Below are 12,391 nucleotides of genomic sequence, written 5' to 3' on the forward strand. Positions count from 1 at the left end.
GAGGTCGACTTTTCGAATATTCGGACTACTCGAATTATTTTAAGCTACTATTGTTGATGCTGTGTAGCTCTCGCCTTCGCTTACTAACTTCCATAAGTCTCTTAGCTTCGACTAATCCTCAAACAGTCCTGAAAGTTTCTCTCGAGACAGTATGTAGCTGAATGTATTCATAACTTTTCACATGCTGAAGTCCAAGCAATTGCATTCAATTTAGTTGCTTTAGCCTTAATCTCCTCTCTTTGGTTTACGAATAAGTCTATTACTTAATTTATTGAATCCTCTTTGATTCGATTTTGCTTTTCGGGTAGAAAAAATAATAGAATTTAACCTATCACCTCAGCGTCCGATGTGTTGTCTTTTCACACAGCAATACGATACATGAAGCACAGTTTGGAATTGTTCTTCTTCAACCCAGAATACACATAAAGAAGAATAATGGTCTTCGGATATGGAACTTCTAAAACTTTTAATCCCTCATTTGCAAATCGCAATAAGTGTCGCTTTTCTACTAATGAATGCGTCCTGAAAGAAAATAAAACTAATGGATTGGGAGCAGCAACTGTTCAGTTGATTTTCAAATGAATATATTGGGAACTCTCTGACATATTGCTACAATTCATTCGATGAAGTGGGGCTTGAAACATACAGTTTTTTTCAAGACCTTCCTAAGCATGAATATGAAGGATTAAAGTTTGCGTTAACCCTTCACCTACACTCCGAATCTGACTCCAGGTGAACTGTTTGTGTCTCCTGACACAAACACTGGACCACTGAATCAAAACATTCGCCGAACAGTCTCTAGACAGTACTAGTTGAAGATAACGTGTATTAATAGCGTGAGCACATATCTACATCAATCTACCTTTTAATCCCAAATTTCTCCTACACATTTTAAGTTACTCGTTTCCAGAGAAGTAAATCTGTCACTAGCATGTTTTAGTGCGATTCTCTCTTTTTTTTTTAAAGTCGTCATTCACACCAACTTAATTCTGCAGCCATGGCTGGTTGGTTTCTCAGCATATTCGTGAGGACATAAATACAATAACAGGAAGTGTTACTTATGTTGATGATGTAGTCATTAAATATTCACCCTCTATACCTTTTCCCATGAAGTTAAAGAAAAACTGGAAGTAGTTCCTCATTTGGGAAGCATATTTCCCAAAAACAAATAGTACAAAGAAAATGAAACAGTATCACGTCCACATCAGAAGTCAACAGACTGCAATTATGCATCAATAAATTATGCAAAATATGTAAATCACAGGAAATCGATCATAGCTACCATAGATAATGAGAAACGGAAAATGTTGATCAAGACAAAAATTGAAAATGCAATACAAATGGTCAGTCTGCTACGACATCTTTCTAAGTAGTTATCTAACCCAAACCAAGGCCTCAAGTGAAAACATGATAAGGTAAGATTAAAACGAAGTACGTAAACGAGATAGGATCAGAACGCAAATCAAGCGAGTTGGGTTTGCCTCCGCAACTGTCAACCCCTTTTAGGTTGAACAATGTAGACAAAAGTACTAGCGGCGCAACACTTTAGATTCAGTGATGGGGTTGCTGTTGTTGTTGTTGTGGCTGTTGATGTTGTTGTTGTGGCTGCTGCTGTTGATGTTGTTGTTGTTGCTGTTGATGTTGATGTTGTTGTTGATGTTGTTGTTGTTGCTGTTGGTGTTGTTGAGCTTGGTTAGCCTGCATCTGTGCTCTAGCTTGCTCCTCTCGTATTTTTTGTGCCCTCAAGAATTCAGCGTAGTCGATGAAGCCATCCGAGTTAAAGTCATCGTCTCTGCAAATGCAATAGACACATTAAAGAAACGTGAAACATCATCCAGTATATATCGTCACCTCAAAATCGAGTCTATCATTGACTCCAGCTCCACTTCGCTTGGCAAGGGAGGTGGTTGATTTGTGTTTTGATGTTGTGGACCGGGATTCTCTACAAAATGTTGACTAAATCATATGAATTTGTTGTGAACAGCACACTACGAAATTGGCGATTTTGGAATCTCTCTACGAAGAGATAGGATGTAGAATACGAATATGGCCGTGTTCACCTACTCCTCCTCAAACGCTCCTGCGACAGTTTTCGATCGCTGCCAGTTCAATATATGAAGATATTTCGTGTGTTTCGAAAAGCCAAAATCGAAAATTAGCCGAGTAACAAATGACAAATGAGAAATTCGGTGGCTGACAGAAGCGAATGAACACTAAGGAAGAATCAAATTTGCTGAAATGTTGTTGAAATATTGTTATTAAAATATTTCCATTTTTATTCTATTCTTGTTTCCTAAAATCTATGAAATATTTTCTAATAGTGATTAAAGCACATAATACGACGGAAAAGGGAAGGTCGAATTAGAGAATAACGACGAAAGAAGCCAAAAATAAAACCAACATTCTTTTCCTACAAATATGGCGAGGGGACGAAATTTTGATACGACAAAGATGGGAAAAACACTTTTCCCATGTTTGTCCCATCGAAAATTTGGAAAAACTGCGAAGCCCTGGAAATCGAGTGTTGTAGCGTCTGATAACGAAACTTCTCCACTACAACATACTAAAATATGATTTGCATGGTGCTAAGTTACTCTGAGTTGTCGGATTTTAATCGAAATCACATACGTTCCGGCGCGAGGCCAAAAATTGGGATTTTGGCATGTTTTCCCCTTATAGAAATATGGGACGGTGTTTTAAAAATATATCCAGATAGGGAGACTAAGAAAACCGCTATGTGCAAAATTTTTTCTTTCCGAACCATCTGGTTTTCTTAAAATCCAAAAAAAAAGGAACGAATCCAAAAAAGTCGGAAAATTTTAAATCTGTCCCATTAAAATCCGAAGAAGAATAGGACATGGGAAAGAACAGCGACGTGACAGGTTTGTAGGGCAAATATTTTTTCCTGAACAACTACCTATAATCTTTCTTTTGGTCCTCTTATGACGAAGTTATTCGCAATCTCCCATACCTAACAATGTGCACAGAATCTGAGCTTTCTTTGTCATTAAACTCCATTAAATCCACATTTAACCTCTGAAGACAACGTACTATTAAATTCTTCATCTTCTAGAAGTGGTTTCAAGTTTCTATCTGTTCTGCAAAAATTTGACTCAGCGAGGTGTCGAACCTGAACCTGAGTGGTCCGATTGCTACATTGTCAACACTTTGTGCATTTTCAAAACAAAATATTGGGGGTTCTATACTGTCCTACTCCTGGAAATATAATACTTTGCTTTCATGTAATCATCTAATATTATTTATTTTTTTATACTGCTGTTATTTACTGTTTATAGTATAGCTTATTTTATAATGTATGTGACTATTTAATACTATTTGATATTTTGTTCTGGTTAACATGTTATTTTTCACACAATATTGCCCACCGCACACTCCCTTACACCCCCTTCCCTAGCAACCCCCTGCCACTGCGACCCTGGGAAAATCCCACCACACGTTTGACCCTGGGCCAGTCCCGTACACGGGTCGGTTCCCCTGGCTGGTTTTATTTGAATAGGGCGCTGAGGAAACCTCATTGATTTCCGCCCGGTCGCTTGCAGGCGCCGTGCGCATGTAAGGATGACATGTCATCAGGTGACTCACATGAAAATTCAAACTCGAAGGCCCACGCCGTTTTTGTGGACGACTAAGGAATAGGGTGTGAATACGCTTATACTCCTAATCAAAACCAAAACGCCATTTTTCTCGTGAATAGGTCCCATTGTCGTAAACTTCTTGGTATGCCATCTTTAACGGAATAATAATGAGAGTAACATTAATACAACAAAAACATAAAACAGATAACAGAAGCCCAATAAGTGTAGGTTGCTTTTGCCCCTTCCGTACACACTGTGTGTCAGACTTTATTGACGAAGAGTTGTAAAATATTTATTTGAGTTGTTTCATACTGTATTAGTGCTACTTCGAAGATCCGTCCCTAGCAAGAACATCCCCCAACTCTTTTATGCGTTTTTCGCGGCGCCCATGTATTTATTTCTATCTATTTCTATGCGTTATTATATTAGGTTGGTGCAAAATTAACTTCGGTTTCGAGGTATGTGTAAATAAAACAATTTTTTACCCTAAATTATTTCGCCTCAAGGCAAACAACACATACCGTTTTGTAGGTTTTTGTTTCTGCTCTTTCAAATACATATATAGCTTTGGCCTATTCCAGGGCTCTAAAGAATTATGAACCGACGCAACTATCGAGTTATCATGCTTCAAGAATTTAAATTGCGACAATGCGCGGCAGAAGCATCTCGTAAACTTAGCATGGCTTTTAAGTCAGACTGTCCTTGCGGACAGACTATGGAGCTGTGGTTTAAAAAATTCGCTTCTGGCAATTTTGATCTCGAAGAAAAACTGGGTCGCGGTCGCAGGTCGTCGCTTGATAATGAAGAACTGGAGAGAGCCGTGGAAGCAAATCCGGAGAAGAACACACGGAATCAAGCATTAGCAGAAAGCAGAAGCAGAAAGCAGAAAGAATTAGCAGAAGATCTGGGCGTACATCATACTAGAGTAGTTAGATATTTGGCGGAAATTGGCAAGATGAAGAACATGTCAGAGTGGGTGTCTCACGAGCTGCCAAGTTACGGCACGTGTTCTAACCTTTTATATCGGTTAAAAAAATGAGCCCTCTCTTAATCGTATTATAACTGTAGATGAAAAGTGGGTTCCTTACGATAATAGGAAACGTGGATATCTGTGGGTAGATAATGGAACCCCTCAAAACATTTTCCCTAACCCCGATCTTCACCCCAAAAAAGTCATGCTTACATAAATTTATTACCAATTCGTTGGAAAAGATGTGTAGATTCTGATGGTTTTTATTACGGTTAATAAAGTCGTTTTTAAGCTGCGTTATAGCAGTTTGAATTATGCGGTCCGTTTCCGAAATTAATTACGCACCAACCTAATAAATGGCCCCTTTTTTGACTTAATCGGCGGGCTGATGTCATCGCCTGACGCGATTACCCGCATCTTCGCCGAGGTGTGCCGTCCTTTAACACAGCTCTGCCCAACCTTCCCGATCTTCTGCAAAAGCTTGCACAGAATTGATCCATTCGTCGCTGTTCCATATTCTGCGAAACCTTACGTCTCGCCTGAACAGCCTATATACGCCGAGTGCCCTCAAGTCCTCTTTCACCACCTCAGGCCAAAACTTCCGTTTTCGGCCAGGTGACTTCTTCCAGCTCGAACCCGACAAACTCAAACAAGCAAAGACGATTTACTTTAACCACTTTCCATGGCGGTGCAAGATGTTGATATCTTTCACGTGTTATCCGCCGGTATACCACATCAATCTCTGCGTAAAGGTCTTCATTCTGGCATACCCTACGCCAAAAGTAGTCAAGTAGCCGTCTAAGCAGCTTTCCTTCCGTGCAATCAAGCCTCTCCATCACCGTAGATGGTGCTGCCCAAGTCTCTGATTCGTACATCATTAAGGGGCGAATGGCGGACACGTAGATTCGCAGCTTGACTTTGTTGGTGATGGTGGTCGACGACACGCACATCTCTAAAGAGTTGAATGCGGAAACGGCCTTAGCGCATTTCTGCTGAATATCTTTCTCGTAGCTGCCGTTGTTATTCAGCGTACAGCCTACTTAACAGAACTCATCGACGAGCTCTATCGGTTGTCCGTCCACCCTGATTACCGTTCGAGGTCTCGAAGAGATCCACATCTGCTTGCATTTATCAGGGTGTAGACGTGGTCCATAGGTTGCAGCCAGCTTCGATACAAGGTTGACAACATGTTGAAGTTTCGTATTGCTTTCCGCGAATATAACATCATCAGCGTACTCGATATCGGTCAAGGGGCATCCTGATGGTACTAAAATGATATCGGCAGGACACTGATCTACTGTTCTTCGCATAATGTAGTCGATGGGGAAATTGAACAGGAAAGGTCCTGCCACTGCCCCTTGTCTTACTCCAGTTACCACCTCAAATGATGTTGTGCATCCGGCTGGTGTTCGAACTGCTGCAACTGATTCATGTCATCAAACAAGCGAACGAACTTTCCTGGTACTCCATCGACGCGGAGCGCGCTGAGAAGACGGTTTCGGTGAGGAGAGTCGAAAGCGGCAAAAGTAAGAGTCCAGAAACGCTAATTGTACTGGCTTCGAATACCGATGCCAGATCTCGATCAATCTCCTGACGCCTCAATCACCTGGTCAATCGTAGATCGGCCAGGACGAAAGCCAGCTTGCTCGTCGCGCGTTGCTTCTTCGCGATGTTTAATGAGTCGGTCCGGGATGATCCTCTCCAAAACCTTGTAAATAACACGCAGCAAAGAAATTACTCGATAATTCCTAGGGTCCGTGATGGATAACTTCTTGTGGAGGGGAATTATGATAGCGTGTCTCCACGAGTCTGGTACCCTTTCGTCCATCCATATTGAACTGATGATCTTTGTCATCACACAAATCCCAGACGGAGGAAGATATTTCAGCATTCCTGCGCTAATTCCGTCGTCTTTTTCATTTTTCCAGATTTTCCATTTTTCTTTTGGGTACAGACCAGAACCTTCGACTTGGTCGGTGGTTCCTCGTTAACCGCATATGTCGGCCTATGAACATGCTCGAGTTCAGGAGCTGACGGTGCTTCCTTTCAGCAAGTTCTTGAAGTGATCCCTCCAAATTGGAATGGCTGCTGCACCGACAGCCACTCCATTGGCAGTGTTAAGGACAGGAGAGCTTTTCATTTTGCCGCTATACTGCCTTAGTTAAGCATAGGCGTTAAGCGGGTACTTGTCCTCTCACGCCTTTTCAAACTCCTTCGCTCTTGACATCCACTCGTTATCGTGGTCTTGTTGTAGTTGACGATGCAACTTCCTTCTAAAACGCTTTTCTTGGTTGAAGTCACCAGTGCTGCGCGCGACATATACAGAATCGTACGTGGAATTTGTCTCCGCAGATGCAACGGCAAATTTCTCAATAGAACCGAGAGCGATTCCCTTGCAGCGTCCTGGATGCACTTTGTGAAGGAATCCGCATCGCTAAGCTTCTTCCTGGTCCGTACTCCAACATAAATAGACACACGCTGGCGGAATTTCGTTCTGCATTCTTCGTCTTTCAGACTTGCCATGTCAATTTTCGGCTGAAGAGGAACTCCTCGGTTTCTCTTGTGGAACTGTATCCTGAAGCTGAGAAGAACTGGACGGTGGTCAGAGTCGATGGCAACGTCCCAAACAGCTTTGGATTTTCGGATGTCTGAATGAGGAATGTTCTTCGCCAGAACGTAGTCGAGCTGAAGCTTAAGAGTCCTCATCTTCCACTTGCGCTGATCTTCAGGCGTTAAAAGGGTTGACCCCTGCCACGTGCGTTGATGGCGTCGATGATTCCTCTTAAACGTGGAAGCGATGATGAGGCCCGTTTGTTCGCACAAGTCGACCAGACGGTCACTGTTGTCCGACTGGACAACAGTGACCGTCTGGTCGACTGCGCTTCGCTGGATAATACCATTTTCCTAGCACATCAGATTGCTGTTCGAGTCCGTTTGCAATTGCGTCGATTCCGACAATGACCACCTGCTAGCTTGGTATTTTAGACATCAACGCATTGAGTTCATCATAGAAGGCGTCCTTATTGCTGTCCTCAGCGGTTTCCGTAGATGCGTGAGCACTTACGATCCAGAGTTTACGTCCTCTGCGATCCCGCAGTCGTAGAAAGGCGCATATAGAAGACGTTGAGCCAAATTCCTCCACCAGGTTCTTGTAATAGTTCCTCACAGCTATCGCACAGCCACTTACTTTGTTCTCATCAACATCGCCGCAGTATATGGTGTAATTTTCGATGCTAACGACGGGCCGATCTCTCATGCGTGTTTACTGTTTCGTGCAGTGCAGCAAAGGGAACACAGAGATATCGCAGAAGCCTAGAGAGCGCGGTTTGTTGGAGTTCACTAAATGGTGTTCGGCAGTTCAGCGTGACGAAACGAATGTTTGTTGCTAAAGATTCCATCCTCCCTTCAGGCAGTTGACCTCCCAGGTTATGGGCTTTGGCGATGTGCGGGACGACAGCACCTTTTTGCAATGCTAGGGAATTTTTCATCATATAACAGTGCGAGTTATATAGCTCATAAACAAATGGCCTCAAGAGCTGAAAACTGGTTTGACAAGCTAAAAAGTTCCCGCCTTCAATAGCAACTATACTAAGCAGCCGATCGGTTGGAGGAAGTGCATGTGAACACCAATATTACTTCGAAAGAAAGTCGAGTTGCTGCAAATTTACTTGTGTCGCACGCGACTTCAACTGTATTATGCATTTGAAATCTCATTTGTCTGTAATTTTGTAACAAGATTCACGTTTCGTTACCAATAAGAACATTGAACACTAGTTAGCCTACTGGCAAAAAGTAAGCACCTGTATGCGAAAAGCATAGCTAGTAACTTGAACGTTCTAATTCTTAACAAATGAAAATAGAAATATAAATTATTTCGGTTTGGGGAGTTAGCAACAATTAAATAGAACCACGCAAGGAAAGTGAACGTTGTAAACTCCGAGTGAATTGAAAACTCTAAATGAAATGTGGTTTATGGATACTATCGTCTGTTTAGTGTAGTCAACCAGAAGAGCTTTCCAAAATTGGTTGGACTATGACAGCTCACATCATTTTCTTCGGTCTATTTATACCAAATAGGGAGTTCCAAAAAGTTCTGAGCCAAAGTATTCTCGAATGATGAGTACACCTAGTGTTCGAGTGTTCTCATTTTATAACTCACCAGCATGGAAGTGAGTGATTGCTTTTATTAATTCTATTCCATCCAACTTTCCGTTCTTGTCGAGATCGTGCATGTTAAAGTAGTGGAATTGCAGTTGCTCTGGGGTCATATTCGCAGTAGGATCGACTTTCCCATCAAGATGTTCCTTGATATGACTGAAAAGTCAACCTAGATAATAGAAAAACAGTAACAATAAATCACATTTTACAGCGCTTACTGTTCATCTTTTGCCTGTTCACCCCCAAACTGACTAGATGGTTGGACTTGTTGGGCAGGTGGAGCCTGTTGGTGCTAAATAAAACATCAAAAAGTGTTGCTCAAAAAAGAGTTAATATGATATTTTTTGAGAAGTAGACTGAAAACTATCAGTAGTAAGGTAAATATGTTATGTGTTACCACTCAGATGGCAAACGTCCAGCAAACCACTGTCCGGGTGACACTGTTTGTTCACGGTTTTGTAAGTGAGAAAAATGCAGATTAAAAAGATAGACTATTGGCTTTTTTTTTGCTTTGTTATGATTATCAATGATTATACACACGAAGCAACAGAGACTACGTTAATTTTCACCTATACAAATAGGATTTGTTTTGTTGCTGGAAAATTTAGAAATATAGTATACATTATATGGCACAGTAAAGCGAGTGTATGCTGTTGAGAATGTTGTGAGATGGAGGAACCTACAATAGGTAAGAGGATTAATTACACAGTCTTCTATATTCAGATAAAAAAGACGAAGTGTTCGGAAAACCTCACAATGTTACCTCTATGAAACGCAGAGATATTGCTGTGCGTACTATTCAGTAATGTTAGTGTTATGGTGGGTCCTTGTTGACATTTACCATTAGTTTTTTTTTAGGTGTGTTGTAAGAGATCTTCCTATCACACACGAGCTTGTCCCCTTCCAACTGTATCTCAATGCGTCTGTTCTAGTAAAGTTACACAGTTACAGTTATGGTGACAAGTAGCGGATGTAAGCAATGGAAACCACAGCTGGACTTACACGACTGTGACTGTGTTGATGATCCTATCACTGGTTATTAGTGGAAACAAAAGAGCTCCGCACGCGGGAAACCTTGTTTACTGCATGAGAAATGACTACTAGAGTGTTGATATTGTTGATCCACGCATTGTAAGCATGCAACAATGAAAAAGCTATTAAAGGAATGATACAAAATTCACCTGCTGTCCTTGGTGTGGTTGCTGATGGTGGATCTGGAAGAGAAAAATGTTCTGTGGTTTGAATAACCTGAACATAAATAAGCAAAAAGAACTCTTTCATTTCTATGACCTTAGCGTCGAGCTTATGGAAAGAAACAAAAGTAAGCAAGTCGAAAAGATCAGTTACTGAATCACTGAAAGGTTTAGTAACGTCCTGCAAGGTAAAAAAACTAGCTCTCTCCTTCCGAAATCACAGAAACGGACTTCAACAGTATATGCGCAGTTTTATCCAATTGCAGAAGGGAAAATACGGCAACGTATCTCTTTAGAGCTGTAGAAAGTTGTGAGCTAATCAAAAAGTCAAAACACAGTATAAATACGATCTTGTCCTAAATACAAGTTTGAACACAAATTTTAACCTTTCGAAGTGTAGTATCACAATATATTATTACAAAAATAAATGATTTGCTTAAATAGTTACCTCTGGAGGCTGATTTGCATTCTGACCCGGAAACTGGCTGGCTTGATGTGCCATCGCGAATGGCGCCAATACCAGCAGGTAACCCAAGCAGCGCATACCTCAAATACATCACTTAGAATAAATGGCAGTTAGCAGCTGTTATGAGAGCACAGCACGCAACATAAAAATACATCAAACTGGACGTGAAAACCTCTTCTCTGTATGCTTGGACTTTAGAACTGGAACTGCAAACTGTTACAAGGCTCATTTCTCGCCCAATATCTTTTTCTTTCATCTTACTCACTGTAACCACCAAATATTTTGCCTGGGTCACTAGATACAGCCAATAATTGAACAGGCCAAAGACATACAATCTGGATAGACATAAGAATGGATTTCAAAACACCTTTTAAAAACGTTTTAGCAGTCATCCTCACGGAACTTGGATAAAAAAAGAATGAACTGTTTTCCCCAAATCAATAGTTTTTGAATGTACCGCGACATCAATTCACAATCGCAGATCTTTATGAACGCGCATGTGGGAAATGTAATGAGCCTGCGGGAGCTTATATCAAGTCATTGTTGTTTTCCTATCAGATTAGTCCGGTATAAATCGCTTCATCGATCCCAGAAGAATTAAACGCTAGGCTGGCCTTGTTTGAACTACAGACCATACATAGACAGTAGAAAATCTCAACAGTGTTGAACATCCAACGCGAAACTTTAATACATCTACTAATTGTATACTTATCCTATATGTATACTCTGCTAAATGAAGAAGATTTGAGTAAACCTAGAAGTTTAAAGGCATCACCCCACAAATCTGGAGTGGTACGGATTTCCGGTGGAGTATTCGTATACGGGGTCGTAGATTATGGGGACGAGAGTGATTCCGTCCATTTCTTCCTAATTGGCGTTGAAAACGGCCCGGAAGATACGGCTTCGAGCATTCCGGCGCACTATTTTCTACAAGGAATTCGATAGGAGCGCGCCAGCTCTGTGCGGCGCCGCATCTTCCGGGCCGTTTTTTTACAGCAATTAAGAAGAAATGGACGGAACCACACCCCTCTCCGTAATCTACAATCCCGTATACGAATGCTTCGCCTGAAATCCGCATCACCTCAGATTCGTGGGGTGAAGGCAAGATGCCAAAAAAGTGAAGGTGCTGGAATCTCCTCACGAATATGTAAGGTCAAGGGCGTAGGTCAAGGGTATGGGCGCGACAACGCTTAATTTCCCAATCGACCAAAGAAGCAGACAGTCAATGAGATGCTGACGCTGCCGCTTTCATTCGCTGGCAGTCATGGCGCATAACCCTGCTCTCGCATACGCATAAGTGCCGTGGCTGCCAGCGAACAGAAGAGAATGATTGCTGTTGGTAGGTGCTTGTTAAAAGGATTCTGTGTGACAATACTGTTCACCATTAGTATGCGGTTTTTGAGCAAGGTTAAAGCGAACAGAATCGTGCTCTGGAAATCGGCAGAACCTGACTCTGGTTCTCCGATTGGTCGATTACTTATGATAGCATCTCCTTTCACTTCGGCAGGAAAGTTTTCTTGCCAATCCTTATTGCAGCTCTTCCTCCTGTCACATTAACCTAGTTTAACAGATCCGGAACTATATATAAGTGCAACAAAGTATATCCGCTGCCTTTTTCTAGTTCCAGAGTGCATATAGGTGGGAGATGAGTAGAGTGGGCAATATATACGATATATATATATATATATATATATATATATATGCGAAAAGACGTAGAAAAATATTTGCAGATAAAAGTAAACGATCATGAAATTTAGTGTGTTGCAATTGGGTTCTCAGAGACTAACGAAGAGGTGTAGTTTCAGCGCACCAGTTTTGTGCACAGAGAACAGCAATGTCAGCCAGCACAGACTACTGCATTGCGTAAATAAAGTGATAAGAAAGTCTACCCGAAAGGTGTTACGGAAAAATGACGGCTAGGAAATGTCCTAGTAGATGCGGTGATATTTACATTTTAGAAGCAAAATAAACTTGGAGGTGAACATACAATGAAAGAGAACAACCACAG

The 12,391-nt window shown here is 41.5% G+C and overlaps 1 protein-coding gene across 1 annotated transcript; it reads right to left on the reverse strand.

The window, feature by feature from the left end:
- Positions 1–1,551: 1,551 nt before the first annotated feature.
- On the reverse strand, positions 1,552–10,461 carry RB195_013914 (uncharacterized protein; the record flags this gene model as incomplete). Its single annotated transcript, XM_064203945.1, has 6 exons — positions 1,552–1,792; positions 1,852–1,942; positions 8,726–8,880; positions 8,943–9,016; positions 9,906–9,938; positions 10,366–10,461. The coding sequence occupies 6 exons, from the start codon at positions 10,459–10,461 to the stop codon at positions 1,552–1,554; spliced, it is 690 nt and encodes a 229-aa protein (XP_064059826.1).
- Positions 10,462–12,391: the final 1,930 nt, after the last annotated feature.

Source organism: Necator americanus, chromosome V, assembly GCF_031761385.1.
Source record: "Necator americanus strain Aroian chromosome V, whole genome shotgun sequence".
NCBI classification, from domain to species: domain Eukaryota; kingdom Metazoa; phylum Nematoda; class Chromadorea; order Rhabditida; family Ancylostomatidae; genus Necator; species Necator americanus.